Source organism: Dendrobates tinctorius, unplaced genomic scaffold, assembly GCF_039654945.1.
Source record: "Dendrobates tinctorius isolate UK_male_01 unplaced genomic scaffold, ASM3965494v1 ptg000143l, whole genome shotgun sequence".
Lineage (NCBI taxonomy): Eukaryota > Metazoa > Chordata > Amphibia > Anura > Dendrobatidae > Dendrobates > Dendrobates tinctorius.
Genome location: NW_027361810.1, coordinates 787443 through 804937, shown reverse-complemented (window position 1 = coordinate 804937; position 17495 = coordinate 787443). Strand labels below are relative to the sequence as shown.

At 47.5% G+C, this 17495-nt stretch overlaps 1 protein-coding gene across 3 annotated transcripts in view; it reads right to left on the bottom strand.

Moving 5' to 3' along the window:
• The window catches only part of ADCY5 (adenylate cyclase 5), a 111911-nt gene that overhangs the window by 14893 nt on the left and 79523 nt on the right, over positions 1–17495 (bottom strand). For all 3 annotated transcript variants that reach the window (XR_012220260.1, XM_073545259.1, XM_073545260.1), the window contains exons 6-10: positions 17329–17487; positions 14919–15060; positions 11346–11486; positions 8487–8509; positions 7511–7655 (exon numbers count right to left, since the gene is read on the bottom strand). Coding sequence is in view for 2 of the 3 variants with exons in the window: in XM_073545259.1 (XP_073401360.1) it covers positions 7511–7655; positions 8487–8509; positions 11346–11486; positions 14919–15060; positions 17329–17487 (610 nt within the window). In the remaining variant the exon portion in view is untranslated. The remainder of the gene's footprint in view (positions 1–7510; positions 7656–8486; positions 8510–11345; positions 11487–14918; positions 15061–17328; positions 17488–17495) is intronic.

Genomic DNA, 17495 nt, shown 5'->3' with positions numbered 1-17495 from the left:
TTTTATTTGCATATTATGGTGGAAAATAAGTATTTGGTCAGAAGCAAGCAATCGAGATTTCTGGCTCTCACAGACCTGTAACTTCTTCTTTAAGAGTCTCCTCTTTCCTCCACTCATTACCTGTAGTAATGGCACCTGTTTAAACTTGTTATCAGTATAAAAAGACACCTGTGCACACCCTCAAACAGTCTGACTCCAAACTACACTATGGTGAAGACTAGAGTTGAGCGATACCGTCCGATACTTCAAAGTATCGGATCGGAATGGATCGGCCGATCTTAAAAAAAGTATCAGTATCGCCGATTCCGATACCGGAAGTCCCATTCAAGTCTATGGGACTTCCGGTATCGGAATAAGAAAAATCCTGTTTTTCCCTTGTACAGCCTCTCTGGGGTCTGTACGGGCCTTTCGGGGGGCTGTGCCGGCCTGCCAGGGGGTCTGTGCAGGCTCCGGTGGGCTGTGCCGGCCTGCCGGGGGGCTGTGCCGGCCTGCCGGGGGGCTGTGCACCCTGTGGGGGTCTGTACCGGCCTGCCGGGGGGCTGTGCCGGCCTGCCGGGGGGCTGTGCCGGCCTGCCGGGGGGCTGTGCCGGCCTGCCGGGGGGCTGTGCCGGCCTGCCGGGGGGCTGTGCTGATGTCCGGGGGTCTGTGCAAGCATCGTCCGATGGGACTACAAGTCCCATCTGGCGATGCCTGCTACCATGACAGTGATTGACACATTAGCCAATGATGGGACAGTAGTAGTCCCATCATCCGGCTAATGTGTTAAATGTTAAAAAAAAAATAAAAAAAAAAAAAAAATACTACATACATACTACATGCTACATACATACTACATGCTACATACATACTACATGCTACATACATACTACATACTACATATATACTACATACATACTACATGCATGCTACATGCATGCTACATACATGCTACATATATACTACATGCATGCTACATACATACTACATACATACTACATACATACTACATATATACTACATGCATGCTACATACATACTGCATGCTACATGCATGCTACATACATACTACATGCTACATACATACCACATATATACTACATACATACTACATACAATACATTCATACAATACATACATAGACATACAGTACATATAACATAGAGTAACATACTTACCAATACTTGTCACATTGTTCCCCGAAGCCATTGTCTTTTACGGAATAAATATTAACATAACAAACGACAAAAATACTCACCCACGATCCGAAGCAGTCCACGAGTGTGTCCCACGACGATCTTGGGTAGAGAACTGCAGCATCAGCTGTTGCTGCCGTTCTCTACGGGCTGCAGGAATCCAATGACGGAAGGTAGGTATCCTTCCGCACTGTATTCCTCCGCCACTTAAAAAAAAAAAAAAAGTCCCTAGTCTCACTTTATGCCATTGCTGCGTGGGAAATTCCCACACAGCAATGGCATAAAGTGAGACTAGGGACTTTTTTTTTTTTTAAGTGGCGGAGGAATACAGTGCTGAAGGATACCTACCTTCCGTCATTGGATTCCTGCAGCCCGTAGAGAACGGCAGCAACAGCTGATGCTGCAGTTCTCTACCCAAGATCGTCGTGGGACACACTCGTGGACTGCTTCGGATCGTGGGTGAGTATTTTTGTGGTTTGTTATGTTAATATTTATTCCGTAAAAGACAATGGCTTCGGGGAACAATGTGACAAGTATTGGTAAGTATGTTACTCTATGTTATATGTACTGTATGTCTATGTATGTATTGTATGAATGTATTGTATGTAGTATGTATGTAGTATATATGTGGTATGTATGTAGCATGTAGTATGTATGTAGTATGTATGTAGCATGCATGTAGCATGCAGTATGTATGTAGCATGCATGTAGTATATATGTAGTATGTATGTAGCATGTAGCATGCATGTAGTATGTATGTAGTATGTATGTAGTATATATGTAGTATGTATGTAGCATGTAGTATGTATGTAGCATGCATGTAGTATATATGTAGTATGTATGTAGCATGTAGTATGTATGTAGCATGCATGTAGTATGTATGTAGTATATATGTAGCATGTAGTATGTATGTAGCATGCATGTAGTATATATGTAGTATGTAGCATGTAGTATGTATGTAGCATGCATGTAGTATGTATGTAGCATGTAGTATGTATGTAGCATGCATGTAGTATATATGTAGTATGTATGTAGTATGTATGTAGTATGTATGTAGTATGTATGTAGTATATATGTGTTATGTATGTATGTAGTATGTATGTAGTATGTATGTAGTATGTATGTAGTATGTATGTAGTATGTATGTAACATGTAGTATGTATGTAGCATGCATGTAGTACAGTGGGGAAAAAAAGTATTTAGTCAGTCAGCAATAGTGCAAGTTCCACCACTTAAAAAGATGAGAGGCGTCTGTAATTTACATCATAGGTAGACCTCAACTATGGGAGACAAACTGAGAAAAAAAAATCCAGAAAATCACATGGTCTGTTTTTTTTTCATTTTATTTGCATATTATGGTGGAAAATAAGTATTTGGTCAGAAACAAAATTTCATCTCAATACTTTGTGATATATCCTTTGTTGGCAATGACAGAGGTCAAACGTTTTCTGTAAGTCTTCACAAGGTTGCCACACACTGTTGTTGGTATGTTGGCCCATTCCTCCATGCAGATCTCCTCTACAGCAGTGATGTTTTTGGCTTTTCGCTTGGCAACACGGACTTTCAACTCCCTCCAAAGGTTTTCTATAGGGTTGAGATCTGGAGACTGGCTAGGCCACTCCAGGACCTTGAAATGCTTCTTACGAAGCCACTCCTTTGTTGCCCTGGCGGTGTGCTTTGGATCATTGTCATGTTGAAAGACCCAGCCACGTTTCATCTTCAATGCCCTTGCTGATGGAAGGAGGTTTGCACTCAAAATCTCACGATACATGGCCCCATTCATTCTTTCATGTACCCAGATCAGTCGTCCTGGCCCCCTGTTTGCAGAGAAACAGCCCCAAAGCATGATGTTTCCACCACCATGCTTTACAGTAGGTATGGTGTTTGATGGATGCAACTCAGTATTCTTTTTCCTCCAAACACGACAAGTTGTGTTTCTACCAAACAGTTCCAGTTTGGTTTCATCAGACCATAGGACATTCTCCCAAAACTCCTCTGGATCATCCAAATGCTCTCTAGCAAACTTCAGACGGGCCCGGACATGTACAGGCTTAAGCAGTGGGACACGTCTGGCACTGCAGGATCTGAGTCCATGGTGGCGTAGTGTGTTACTTATGGTAGGCCTTGTTACATTGGTCCCAGCTCTCTGCAGTTCATTCACTAGGTCCCCCCGCGTGGTTCTGGGATTTTTGCTCACCGTTCTTGTGATCATTCTGACCCCACGGGGTGGGATTTTGCGTGGAGCACCAGATCGAGGGAGATTATCAGTGGTCTTGTATGTCTTCCATTTTCTAATTATTGCTCCCACAGTTGATTTCCTCACTCCAAGCTGGTTGGCTATTGCAGATTCAGTCTTCCCAGCCTGGTGCAGGGCTACAATTTTGTTTCTGGTGTCCTTTGACAGCTCTTTGGTCTTCACCATAGTGGAGTTTGGAGTCAGACTGTTTGAGGGTGTGCACAGGTGTCTTTTTATACTGATAACAAGTTTAAACAGGTGCCATTACTACAGGTAATGAGTGGAGGAAAGAGGAGACTCTTAAAGAAGAAGTTACAGGTCTGTGAGAGCCAGAAATCTTGATTGCTTGTTTCTGACCAAATACTTATTTTCCACCATAATATGCAAATAAAATGAAAAAAAAACAGACAATGTGATTTTCTGGATTTTTTTTCTCAGTTTGTCTCCCATAGTTGAGGTCTACCTATGATGTAAATTACAGACGCCTCTCATCTTTTTAAGTGGTGGAACTTGCACTATTGCTGACTGACTAAATACTTTTTTTCCCCACTGTATGTATGTAGTTTTTTTTTTTTTTTTAACATTTAACACATTAGCCGGATGATGGGACTACTACTGTCCCATCATTGGCTAATGTGTCAATCACTGTCATGGTAGCAGGCATCGCCAGATGGGACTTGTAGTCCCATCGGACGATGCTTGCACAGACCCCCGGACATCAGCACAGCCCCCCGGCAGGCCGGCACAGCCCCCCGGCAGGCCGGTACAGACCGCCACAGGGTGCACAGCCCCCCGGCAGGCCGGCACAGCCCCCCGGCAGGCCGGTACAGACCCCCACAGGGTGCACAGACCACCGGCAGGCCGGCACAGCCCCCCGGCAGGCCGGTACAGACCCCGGGCAGTCCACACAGCCCCCCGGCAGGCCGGCACAGCCCCCCGGCAGAGACCCCCGGAAGGCCCGAAATGACGACGCATCATGATGCGCACACACCGCGCATCATGATGACGTCAGGCTGTCAATCAACTTTGAACTTCCGATTCCGACTTCCGATATTGAAAAAATATCGGAAGTCGGTATCGGAATTCCGATACAGCAAGTATCGGCCGATACCCGATACTTGCGGTATCGGAATGCTCAACACTAGTGAAGACCAAAGAGCTGTCAAAGGACACCAGAAACAAAATTGTAGCCCTGCACCAGGCTGGGAAGACTGAATCTGCAATAGCCAACCAGCTTGGAGTGAAGAAATCAACTGTGGGAGCAATAATTAGAAAATGGAAGACATACAAGACCACTGATAATCTCCCTCGATCTGGTGCTCCACGCAAAATCCCACCCCGTGGGGTCAGAATGATCACAAGAACGGTGAGCAAAAATCCCCGAACCACGCGGGGGGACCTAGTGAATGAACTGCAGAGAGCTGGGACCAATGTAACAAGGCCTACCATAAGTAACACACTATGCCACCATGGACTCAGATCCTGCAGTGCCAGACGTGTCCCACTGCTTAAGCCTGTACATGTCCGGGCCCGTCTGAAGTTTGCTAGAGAGCATTTGGATGATCCAGAGGAGTTTTGGGAGAATGTCCTATGGTCTGATGAAACCAAACTGGAACTGTTTGGTAGAAACACAACTTGTCGTGTTTGGAGGACTAAGAATAATGAGTTGCATTCATCAAACACCATACCTACTGTAAAGCATGGTGGTGGAAACATCATGCTTTGGGGCTGTTTCTCTGCAAAGGGGCCAGGACGACTGATCCGGGTACATGAAAGAATGAATGGGGCCATGTATCGTGAGATTTTGAGTGCAAACCTCCTTCCATCAGCAAGGGCATTGCAGATGAAACGTGGCTGGGTCTTTCAACATGACAATGATCCAAAGCACACTGCCAGGGCAACGAAGGAGTGGCTTCGTAAGAAGCATTTCAAGGTCCTGGAGTGGCCTAGCCAGTCTCCAGATCTCAACCCTATAGAAAACCTTTGGAGGGAGTTGAAAGTCCGTGTTGCCAAGCGAAAAGCCAAAAACATCACTGCTCTAGAGGAGATCTGCATGGAGGAATGGGCCAAAATACCAACAACAGTGTGTGGCAACCTTGTGAAGACTTACAGAAAACGTTTGACCTCTGTCATTGCCAACAAAGGATATATCACAAAGTATTGAGATGAAATTTTGTTTCTGACCAAATACTTATTTTCCACCATAATATGCAAATAAAATGAAAAAAACAACAGACAATGTGATTTTCTGGATTTTTTTTTTCTGTTTGTCTCCCATAGTTGAGGTCTACCTATGATGTAAATTACAGACGCCTCTCATCTTTTTAAGTGGTGGAACTTGCACTATTGCTGACTGACTAAATACTTTTTTGCCCCACTGTATATGTGACATGCACAAGTGTGAACAAGTCGGTAAGACAATGCCCACACCACCCAATGGCTGAACCACAACAAGAGAGCACAAAATGACAAATTTGAAAAAATACTCTGCAGTAAAAAAAAAAAAAAACATATAAAAGTAATCAGCAAGTGCTGTATAACAAATACAGGGTAATGAGCTGTCTTTCACCAACAAGCCCATATACTGGGAAGCGCCTGTCGGTATCCTGTTCATTCAGACACTGTTCACATGTTCAGGTTTTGAATACATTAGATAGGGACTGCTTCGTGAAGGGTTACCGTGAAGTGGTGAAGCAGCTTGGTATGTATTTTTTGCAAAACATGTGTCGACTAAATACCCTGTATTTGTTATACAGCACTTGCTGATTACTTTTATATGTTTTTTTTTTTTTTTTACTGCAGAGTATTTTTTCAAATTTGTCATTTTGTGCTCTCTTGTTGTGATTTGGAAAATTGCAGCGTCACTTCTATCAGCGCAGGTATCAGGTTTTGCTTCGATTTGGTCCAAAAACCTAAGTAAGTTAAATCACGCTTTTTTTTTGGGGGGGGAACTAAAGTTTATCAACAGAAGCACAGCAAAACCTGGTCTTTGTAAGTAGCTTTTCTCTGCAAAAAAAAGGAGCAAAAACGCAACGTGTGAGCATAGCCTTATAGTGGTGGCTGCAGGCAGGATCTTATCATGTATCTCTGTATACAGGGAGCTCCCCCTAGTGGTGGCTGCAGACAGGATCTTATCATGTAACTCTGTATATACAGGGAGTTCCCCCTAGTGGTGACTGCAGACAGGATTTTATCACGTATCTCTGTATACAGGGAGCTCCCCCTAGTGGTGACTGCAGACAGGATCTTATCATGTATCTCTGTATACAGGGAGCTCCCCCTAGTGGTGACTGCAGACAGGATCTTATCACGTATCTCTGTATACAGGGAGCTCCCCCTAGTGGTGACTGCAGACAGGATCTTATCACGTATCTCTGTATACAGGGAGCTCCCCCTAGTGGTGACTGCAGACAGGATCTTATCACGTATCTCTGTATACAGGGAGCTCCCCCTAGTGGTGACTGCAGACAGGATCTTATCACGTATCTCTGTATACAGGGAGCTCCTCCTAGTGGTGACTGCAGACAGGATCTTATCATGTATCTCTGTATACAGGGAGCTACCCCTAGTGGTGACTGCAGACAGGATCTTATCATGTAACTCTGTATACAGGGAGTTCCCCCTAGTGGTGACTGCAGACAGGATCTTATCATATAACTCTGTATACAGGGAGCTCCCCCTAGTGGTGGCTGCAGACAGGATCTTATCATGTAACTCTGTATACAGGGAGTTCCCCCTAGTGGTGGCTGCAGACAGGATCTTATCATGTATCTCTGTATACAGGGAGATCCCCTAGTGGTGGCTGCAGACAAAATCTTATCCTATATCTCTATATACAGGGCGCTCCGCCTAGTGGTGGCTGCAGGTTATTTAGTTTTTGGCCTTCTCTCTATAACAACCCTTATGCTCTAGCACCTTGATGATGATGATGATGATGATGATGATAATATTGTGTCCTCAGTACTATGATATCATCCAGACATGAGGTCATCTTTGTACTGAGCCGTATTTGCGGCCATATCACATGGATCTAAAGGATGTCGTGCAGATTCCCGACTGGATCTAACACTACAGTAGGGAGGTCACAGGGTGAGATATTCACCTTCTTCTCCAGGTCGGGCTCCCGGAAGGTCAGTAGGATTTTACGAACGTGTTCTGAGCGCAGTCGGTCGATGCTCCGGGCATCAATAGCGCGACCCAAAAATTCGTCTACCTCATCCTCAGGGTTCATGTTCTCCTGAATATTCCTAAAAGGCCAGACATGAAAATGAGGGGTTAAGTGACTTGGAGGAGAGAATTTCTTTTTTCACATACAAGATAGTGGAGACGTGATGACCGGGACCACGAGTCACCAAGGGGCAGACCGTGGGGTCCTATAGGTACAGGGCAGAGCAAGGGGTTCTGGTTGTCAGCTCTGGGCAGGAAGGGGTTATTCCGCGCGTCTTACATTTCCCGGCTCGCGGACAGAGGAGTTCATTGCTCTGACTATGGGATGAGCCGGAGACGTTTTACCCGTGAGAAAAGCTGCGTCCCGGGGGTCCGAGCAGAAGACGCTTTTATCCCGAATATCCGGGTTGTTTGCCCAGCGACACAGCTGAGCCAACACAAGAACTACAACTCCCAGAGGAGCCAATGACCTCCAAAAATGCGTCCGCCATGCTTTCTGTAAGGGAATGGAAACCTTCTCCTTTATGTCTATATCGCTCTCCTGCCCAGAACGTTTGTTACAATGTATCAGCGCAGGTGAAACGTATCAGTCTGCAGTCACAAAGTGTGATTGTTTAGATTTGCATAGGACTGCCCAGACCCTGGAGGTTGAGGACCCTCTAATGCGCATCGTTAATCTGCCTGAAAACGGGTTAAAACTCTTCAGTAATTGTAAAAGCCTCATAATGATGGAGGTGATAATCCGGAGCGGCTGCCAGAATCCGGGATTTACAGATTACTGACAAATGGACACCAGAAGTCCAGCAATTGAGCCGCCCCTCCCCCGCTCTGACCATACAATGATGGGAAGACCCCCACCATCCGCGCTGGGACAGTGCATCCATTATCTGTGCAAAGTTCAGGACACTCACTTGTCTTTTGGATCCTCAAATCCCTGAAAAACAGGAAATAAACTTTAATCAGAAAACTGAGGATGATGAGGGTTATAGAGGATGAGAAGGGTAACGAAGTAAGATGGGTGTGATGGAGGATGATGGGTGTAACAGAGGATGATGGGTGTGATGGAGGATGAGAAGGGTAACGGAGTAAGATGGGTGTGATGGAGGATGATGGGTGTAACAGAGGATGATGGGTGTGATGGAGGATGAGAAGGGTAACGGAGTAACATGGGTGTGATGGAGGATGATGGGTGTAACAGAGGATGATGGGTGTGATGGAGGATGAGAAGGGTAACGGAGTAAGATGGGTGTGATGGAGGATGATGGGTGTAACAGAGGATGATGGGTGTGATGGAGGATGAGAAGGGTAACGGAGTAAGATGGGTGTTATGGAGGATGATGGGTGTAACAGAGGATGATGGGTGTGATGGAGGATGAGAAGGGTAACGGAGTAAGATGGGTGTTATGGAGGATGATGGGTGTAACAGAGGATGATGGGTGTGATGGAGGATGAGAAGGGTAACGGAGTAAGATGGGTGTGATGGAGGATGATGGGTGTAACAGAGGATGATGGGTGTGATGGAGGATGAGAAGGGTAACGGAGTAAGATGGGTGTTATGGAGGATGATGGGTGTAACAGAGGATGATGGGTGTGATGGAGGATGAGAAGGGTAACGGAGTAAGATGGGTGTGATGGAGGATGATGGGGGTTATAGCATGTGATGGAGGATGATGAGTAAGACAGAGTAAGATGAGTGTGACAGAGGATGATGGGTGTGACGGGGGATGATGGGTGTAATGGAGGATGATGGGGTAAGATAGGTGTGATGGAGTAAGATAAGTGTGACGGAGGATGATGGGTGTGCTGGAGGATGATGGGGGTTATAGAGGGTGATGGAGGATGATGGGTGTGAGAGTAAGATGAGTGTGATGGAGGATGATGGGTGTAATGGAGGATGATGGAGTAAGATGGGTGTGATGGAGGATGATGGGTGTAATGGAGCATGATGGGGGTGACAGAGTAGGTTGAGTGTGCTGGAGGATGATGGGTGTGCTGGAGGATGATGGATGTGCTTGAGGATGATGGATGTGCTGGAGGAGGATGGGTGTGCTGGAGGATGATGGGGGTGACAGCAAGATGAGTGTGACGGAGGATGATGGGTGTGACGGAGGATGATGGAGTAAGATAGGTGTGACGGAGGATGATGGATGTTATAGAGGGTGATGGAGGATGATGGGTGTGACGGAGGATGATGGGTGTGATAGAGGGTGATGGAGGATGATGGGTGTAATGGAGGATGATGGAGTAAGATAGGTGTGATGGAGTAAGATAAGTGTGACGGAGGATGATGGGTGTGCTGGAGGATGATGGATGTGCTGGAGGATGATGGGTGTGCTGGAGGATGATGGATGTGCTGGAGGATGATGGTTTAATGGAGCATGATGGGGGTGACAGAGTAGGTTGAGTGTGATGGAGGATGATGGGTGTGACGGAGAATGATGGGTGTGACGGAGAATGATGGGTGTGACGGAGAATGATGGGTGTGACGGAGAATGATGGGTGTGACGGAGAATGATGGGTGTGACGGAGAATGATGGGTGTAATATAGGTGTGATGGAGTAAGATAAGTGTGACGGAGGATGATGGATGTGCAGGAGGATGATGGGTTTAATGGAGCATGATGGGGGTGACAGAGTAGGTTGAGTGTGATGGAGGATGATGGGTGTGACGGAGAATGATGGGTGCAATGGAGGATGATGGGGTAAGATAGGTGTGATGGAGTAAGATAAGTGTGACGGAGGATGATGGGTGTTATAGTGGGTGATGGAGGATGATGGGTGTGATGGAGGATGATGAAGTAAGATGGGTGTGATGGCGTAAGATAGGTGTGACGGAGTAAGATGGGTGTGATGGAGGATGATGGGTGTGATGGAGCATGATGGGTGTGATGGAGCATGATGGGTGTGACGGAAGATGATGGGTGTGACGGAAGATGATGGGTGTTATAGAGGGTGGAGGAGGATGATGGGTGTGATGGAGGATGATGGAGTAAGATGGGTGTGATGGAGTAAGATAGGTGTGATGGAGGATGATGGGTGTGACGGAGAATGATGGGTGTAATGGAGGATGATGGGTGTAATGGGGGATGATGGAGTAAGATAGGTGTGATGGAGTAAGATAAGTGTGACGGAGGATGATGGGTGTTATAGAGGGTGATGGAGGATGATGGGTGTGATGGAGGATGATGGGTGTTATAGAGGGTGGAGGAGGATGATGGAGTAAGATGAGTGACGGAGGATGATGGGTGTTATAGAGGGTGGAGGAGGATGATGGGTGTGATGGAGGATGATGGGGGTGATGGAGGATGATGGAGTAAGATGGGTGTGATGGAGTAAGATAAGTGTGACGGAGGATGATGGGTGTGATGGAGGATGATGGGTGTTATAGAGGGTGGAGGAGAATGATGGGTGTGATGGAGTAAGATAAGTGTGACGGAGGGTGATGGAGGATGATAAGAGTGATGTAGGTGATTGATGAGGGTGATGCCTCATTATTAGAGTTGAGCGACTTTGGTCGGATCGGGTTTCGTGAAACCCGAATGAAACAAAATAAGTTTCAGATGAAACTCGTCCGACTAGAGCAAAAAAAGTCAGAGTTTCGTCCGACTTTTACTTCCCATTGACTTGCATTGGGGTCGGGTTTCGGACGAAACTCCGACTTTGTTTTGCTCTAGTCGGACGAGTTTCATCTGAAACTTATTTTGTTTCATTCGGGTTTCACGAAACCCGATCCGACCAAAGTCGCTCGACTCTACTCATTATCCCTCTCACCATTCTCTTCATCTCCTTGGACACTTGGTTCCCCCCCAGGTGGTTGTAGAAGTTGCGCTCCACCCCCCAGTGCGCCGGGTTGTGCCCGATGGAGTTGGTTCTCTGGCGGCTCATCTTCGCTATCATCGCCTTCTCTTCTTTCTGTAGAACAGAGGGGGACATGGGGGGGGTCACACAGCTGCAATATTGCCGCACAGAGCGACTTCTGCCCCCCGGACACCCATCCCCCATGCCGAACATTGGGATCCGGGACGTCCGCTGTAACATGGGCTTTATCCCAGGAAAGACGAGTCTCCGGGTGGTAGAGACGGGGAGGACGCTGCTTTCCTTGGCTGGTGCTCTCGCTTTATCAACCAATAACCCGCGGACGTGGATTCTGGGGCCGGTAATTTCATTACAATCGTGTTTGTCTTTCATTACATCCAGGGAAGAAAATAAATCCAGAAGTTTCCAGAACCAGAAGATTAAGGGAGTGAGGGGTGGATGATCTGGACAACCCATCGATATCGTCACCATGTGGGAACGTCCATCAATTGGAGGCTACTCCAAGTAAAAGGTCAGCGGGCCCCAGGGCAGATCAGAGGGCCCATAACCTGCTCACATAGCACTGACCAACGTGAGGCTGTCAGAGCATATTGGGAGTAGTGGTCTGCAACACCTGGACATCCCCAGGTCCAAACCCCGACACTCTCCAATAAATCTAATCTTCATAAGTAAGAGACGATCTGCAGCCGCAGGACATCACATTCACCGCTGCCGACCTGCATCTTATCAGCCGGGTACAGGTACAGGGCATGGCGGTCAGGACTGTGCCACAGAGCCAAAGGATGCAGTCGGGCCTCTTTCTGTTGGCTTGGTCTATTGGGGCGTCTGTCACTGTGTGCTACATATCATAGTGCTGGAGCAGCCCGCCTGAGAATACTAGGGGCATCATTAATAGGTTGCAAGCCAGACACTTTGCATCACGCTTCCCTGTGTGACTGGCGCCCTATGCAAGCCTTATCTATGTGCATTTTTCCTACTAGGCAGCCAACCCCTCCATGGTCTGGTAGGTGTGGGGTGGTTGTTTTTATCAGTGGTTTGCACCTGTGCTGCCCCTTGCCTTTATTAATGGAGGCCCGCTGCATCCTGCTAGATGTGCATTTGCCATCAGACAGGGTTTTGGGAAGGCCATATCTTGTGGTGTGAGTTTTTTGAATTTTTTCTATGTTAGCTCCACAGAGCCAAAGGTACAGAGCGTCCAGCTGCTATATGCACCCTTCCAGTCACCTCCAGAGCTGCAGTCACTACCTGCTATCGTATCATGTCTTATCCTCCAGAGCTGCACTCACTATTCTGCTGTTACATTGTGTCTTATTCTCCAGTCACCTCCAGAGCTGCAGTCACTATTCTGTTATTACATCGTGTTTTATTCTCCAGTCACCTCCAGAGCTGCAGTCACTGTTCTGCTATCGTATCATGTTTTATCCTCCAGAGCTGCACTCACTATTCTGCTTTTACATCATATCTTATCCTCCAGTCACCTCCAAAGCTGCACTCACAGTTCGGCAGGTTTCCATATGCCACCCTATCTTGCTGACTGAACTGTGACGTCCTCTTCTCCGCACAGACCAGCCAAGCTTGTCACTGCCTTTAACACGGATTCAGGTGAAATGACGCCTCCTGCTCTGCAGTTTTCATCCCTCTGCCTGCAGCGGCCGGACTTTGTAGAGAAAGAGCTGGCGGCATTATTAATATATCCAGACAAAGAGAGAGGGCTTTTATTATATGGAGTCACAAAGAGCGGGCACTATTAGTGGGGGAGGCAGTGTTATTGGACTGGGAACTATTAGTGGGGGGTAGTATTATTGGGCTTGGCACAATTAATGGGGGAGGCAGTATTATTGTGGCGGGCACTAATAGTGGGGGGAGACAGTATTATTGGGGCGGGCACTATTAGTGGGGGGGTAGTATTATTGGAGCCGGCACTATTAGTGGGGGGGGGCAGTATTATTGGGCTTGGCACAATTAATGGGGGAGGCAGTATTATTGGAGCCGGCACTACTAGTGGGGGAGGCAGTATTGTTGAGGTGGGCACTATTAGTGGGGGTGGGGCAGTATTATTGAGGCAGGCACTATTAGTGGGGGAGGGGCAGTATTATTGGGCTTGGCACAATTAATAGGGGAGGCAGTATTATTGTGGCGGGCACTATTAGTGGAGGGAGTCAGTATTATTGGGGCGGGCACTAATAGTGGGGGGAGGCAGTATTATTGGAGCCGGCACTATTAGTGGGGGGGGGCAGTATTATTGAGGTGGGCACTATTAGTGGTGGGGGCATTATTATTGAGGCAGATTATTGAGGCGGGCACTATTAGTGGGGGGGGCAGTATTATTGAGGTGGGCACTATTAGTGGTGGGGGCATTATTGTTGAGGCAGATTATTGAGGCGGGCACTATTAGTGGGGGGGCAGTATTATTGAGGCGGGCACTATTAGTGGGGGGGCAGTATTATTGGGGCCGGCACTATTAGTGGTGGGGGCACTATTAGTGGTGGGGGGGCAGTATTATTGGGGCCGGCACTATTAGTGGTGGGGGAGACAGTATTATTGGGGCCGTCACCATTAGTGGGGGGGGGCAGTATTATTGAGGCCGGCACTATTAGTGGGGGGGGGGCAGTATTATTGGGGCCGACACCATTAGTGGGGGAGACAGTATTATTGGGGCCGGCACTATTAGTGATGGGGGGGCAGTATTATTGGGGCCGGCACTATTAGTGGTGGGGGAGACAGTATTATTGGGGCCGGCACCATTAGTGGGGGGGCAGTATTATTGAGGCCGGCACTATTAGTGGGGGGGCAGTATTATTGGGGCCGGCACGATTAGTGGGGCTGGCACTAAAGTGGGGGGGGGCAGTATTATTGGGCTGGGCCCAAGGTCAGAGACGCATCAGCCACATGTCTACGTGTTCATTTCTGGGGGACGGATATGGGGGTCTTCATAATGGTCTGGGACAGATGGAGAAATGAATGGCTTCAAACAGAGAAGACATCATCTGTCAGAGGAGTCGGTATCCACCGCTACATGGTCAATGTATGGGAGCAATATCAGACGTGATCCTGTATATGGCGGTATTATTGTCCGTTTCGGCCATGGAATACTAGTTTGTGATCAGTAACAGTATGGAGGTTTATGTATGTGTGTGCTGGTGATATGGTCATGGGGTGGCAGTATGATCTCTCCATTATATTGTATTATTATTGGTAATATTATATATATACATATATACACAGTATATGGATTCTAACAGCAGCTCCGGGAATCCAAGCTGGTAGGGACGAGCCTCGGGTCCAGAGGTCTCCGGATATGCTCCTTAGTAAAGCGCACAGATCATGAACCAGCCCGAGAGCTCAGGTAACTGAAAAGCAGCAGAACTGTGAGTGCAGCTTTAGATGCGACTATGTTTCCCAATAGGCCACATGGACTCCCGAGAATGCCTGGTGGTAATGGCAGCCATATTGGTAGTCACCCAGCTTTCCCAGGGACAGAAACAAGTGGCTGCACAGACCCCATCCCTGGATCCTGCAGCATCTCACCCTCTTCTGGCTGCAGCGGACGATCAGGAAGGTCTCGATATTGTGCTTCTTCAGATACGGGTTGCGTTCGCCTCCGGCGCCAGGCTCCACCTCGTAATCTCCGTTCAGGTAATTCAGAGTCACCTTCGTGATGTGAATGCGGCTGAAAGCACAAAAACGGTGTCATTATTGGACCGCGAGATGAACGGTGGCAGAAACGGCGATTAGGCGTATTCTAACCAATCACTAGAGCTAGTCCTGCTCTCAGAGCTGAGGGTTTGTTACAATAGAATCTAGTCCAGCAGCATCGCACAGATCTCTCCTGTATCAGGAGCACTGGGTGCAACTGAAGCAGATCCTCAGCTGTGTGAGCAGGACCAGACCAGGGCAAGAATGTTTTATGTGACAGCAGAGACCCTCACATGAGGAGGAACTTTCTGAACTTGTTTCTCTTAGACGCCGGCACTTTCAGTCATTGTCCATTATCTGTTATTTCCATAAAATCTGCACAGTAATTGGCGCAATGATTCTGGGCGTCGCGTCATTTCCATCACATCAGCTGGAAATCGTCAGTAGTCAGATTTTGATTTTAATATTATATTTCAGGCAATTAATATGTAAATAAAGGAATATTGGAATCTGGCGCCAATATTAATGGGCTGTGACCTGCGCTGCCCTTTTATGCCGCCTGTCACCTCCTATCAATTAGATGGCAGCAGAACAAACACATCAATAATGAATGGCAGAGACAAGCACAGCGAGGGTTAAATAGGGTCATAGGGTCAACGCTCCGCAACAGTTAAAATGTCTAGTGCCGTCACGTGGAGATACGCGCCAAACACAGATCATGTGACAAGATCGCCAATAATCTCACAAGGATGAGAAGTATTAAACCAGGAAATGGGAGATTAGATTGTGAGCTCTGGGGTCAGGGATGATGGGAGTAGTGATACACTGTGTGATAGGAGATTAGATTGTGAGCTCTGGGGTCGGGGATGATGGGAGTAGTGATACATTGTGTGATAGATTAGATTGTGAGCTCTGGGGTCAGGGATGATGGGAGTAGTGATACACTGTGTGATAGGATATTAGATTGTGAGCTCTGGGGTCAGGGATGATGGGAGTAGTGATACACTGTGTGATAGGATATTAGATTGTGAGCTCTGGGGTCAGGGATGATGGGAGTAGTGATACACTGTGTGATGGGAGATTAGATTGTGAGCTCCGGGGTCAGGGATGATGGGAGTAGTGATACACTGTGTGATAGGATATTAGATTGTGAGCTCCGGGGTCAGGGATGATGGGAGTAGTGATACACTGTGTGATAGGAGATTAGATTGTGAGCTCCGGGGTCAGGGATGATGGGAGTAGTGATACACTGTGTGATAGGATATTAGATTGTGAGCTCCGGGGTCAGGGATGATGGGAGTAGTGATACACTGTGTGATAGGAGATTAGATTGTGAGCTCCGGGGTCAGGGATGATGGGAGTAGTGATACACTGTGTGATAGGATATTAGATTGTGAGCTCCGGGGTCAGGGATGATGAGAGTAGTGATACACTGTGTGATAGGAGATTAGATTGTGAGCTCCGGGGTCAGGGATGATGGGAGTAGTGATACACTGTGTGATAGGATATTAGATTGTGAGCTCCGGGGTCAGGGATGATGGGAGTAGTGATACACTGTGTGATAGGAGGTTAGATTGTGAGCTCCGGGGTCAGGGATGATGGGAGTAGTGATACACTGTGTGATAGGAGATTAGATTGTGAGCTCTGGGGTCAGGGATGATGAGAGTAGTGATACACTGTGTGATAGGAGATTAGATTGTGAGCTCCGGGGTCAGGGATGATGGGAGTAGTGATACACTGTGTGATAGGAGATTAGATTGTGAGCTCCGGGGTCAGGGATGATGGGAGTAGTGATACACTGTGTGATAGGAGATTAGATTGTGAGCTCTGGGGTCAGGGATGATGAGAGTAGTGATACACTGTGTGATAGGAGATTAGATTGTGAGCTTCGGGGTCAGGGATGATGAGAGTAGTGATACACTGTGTGATAGGAGATTAGATTGTGAGCTCTGGGGTCAGGGATGATGGGAGTAATGATACACGGTGTGATAGGAGATTAGATTGTGAGCTCTGGGGTCAGGGATGATGAGAGTAGTGATACACTGTGTGATAGGAGATTAGATTGTGAGCTCCGGGGTCAGGGATGATGAGAGTAGTGATACACTGTGTGATAGGAGATTAGATTGTGAGCTCTGGGGTCAGGGATGATGGGAGTAATGATACACGGTGTGATAGGAGATTAGATTGTGAGCTCTGGGGTCAGGGATGATGGGAGTAATGATACACGGTGTGATAGGAGATTAGATTGTGAGCTCTGGGGTCGGGGATGATGGGAGTGATACATTTTTTACTCTCCACTTACCCAGCTTTGCCTCCCGCTTCCATGTGATTGGCCAGGGTGACATCATTTGACCACACATCAAACTGCCACTTCCGCAGCCCCAGCACCCCGCAGTGCACCCGTCCACTGTGGATTCCCACTCTCATGTTCACGTTGACGCCAGTCACCTCTCTCACCAGTCTGCGGGG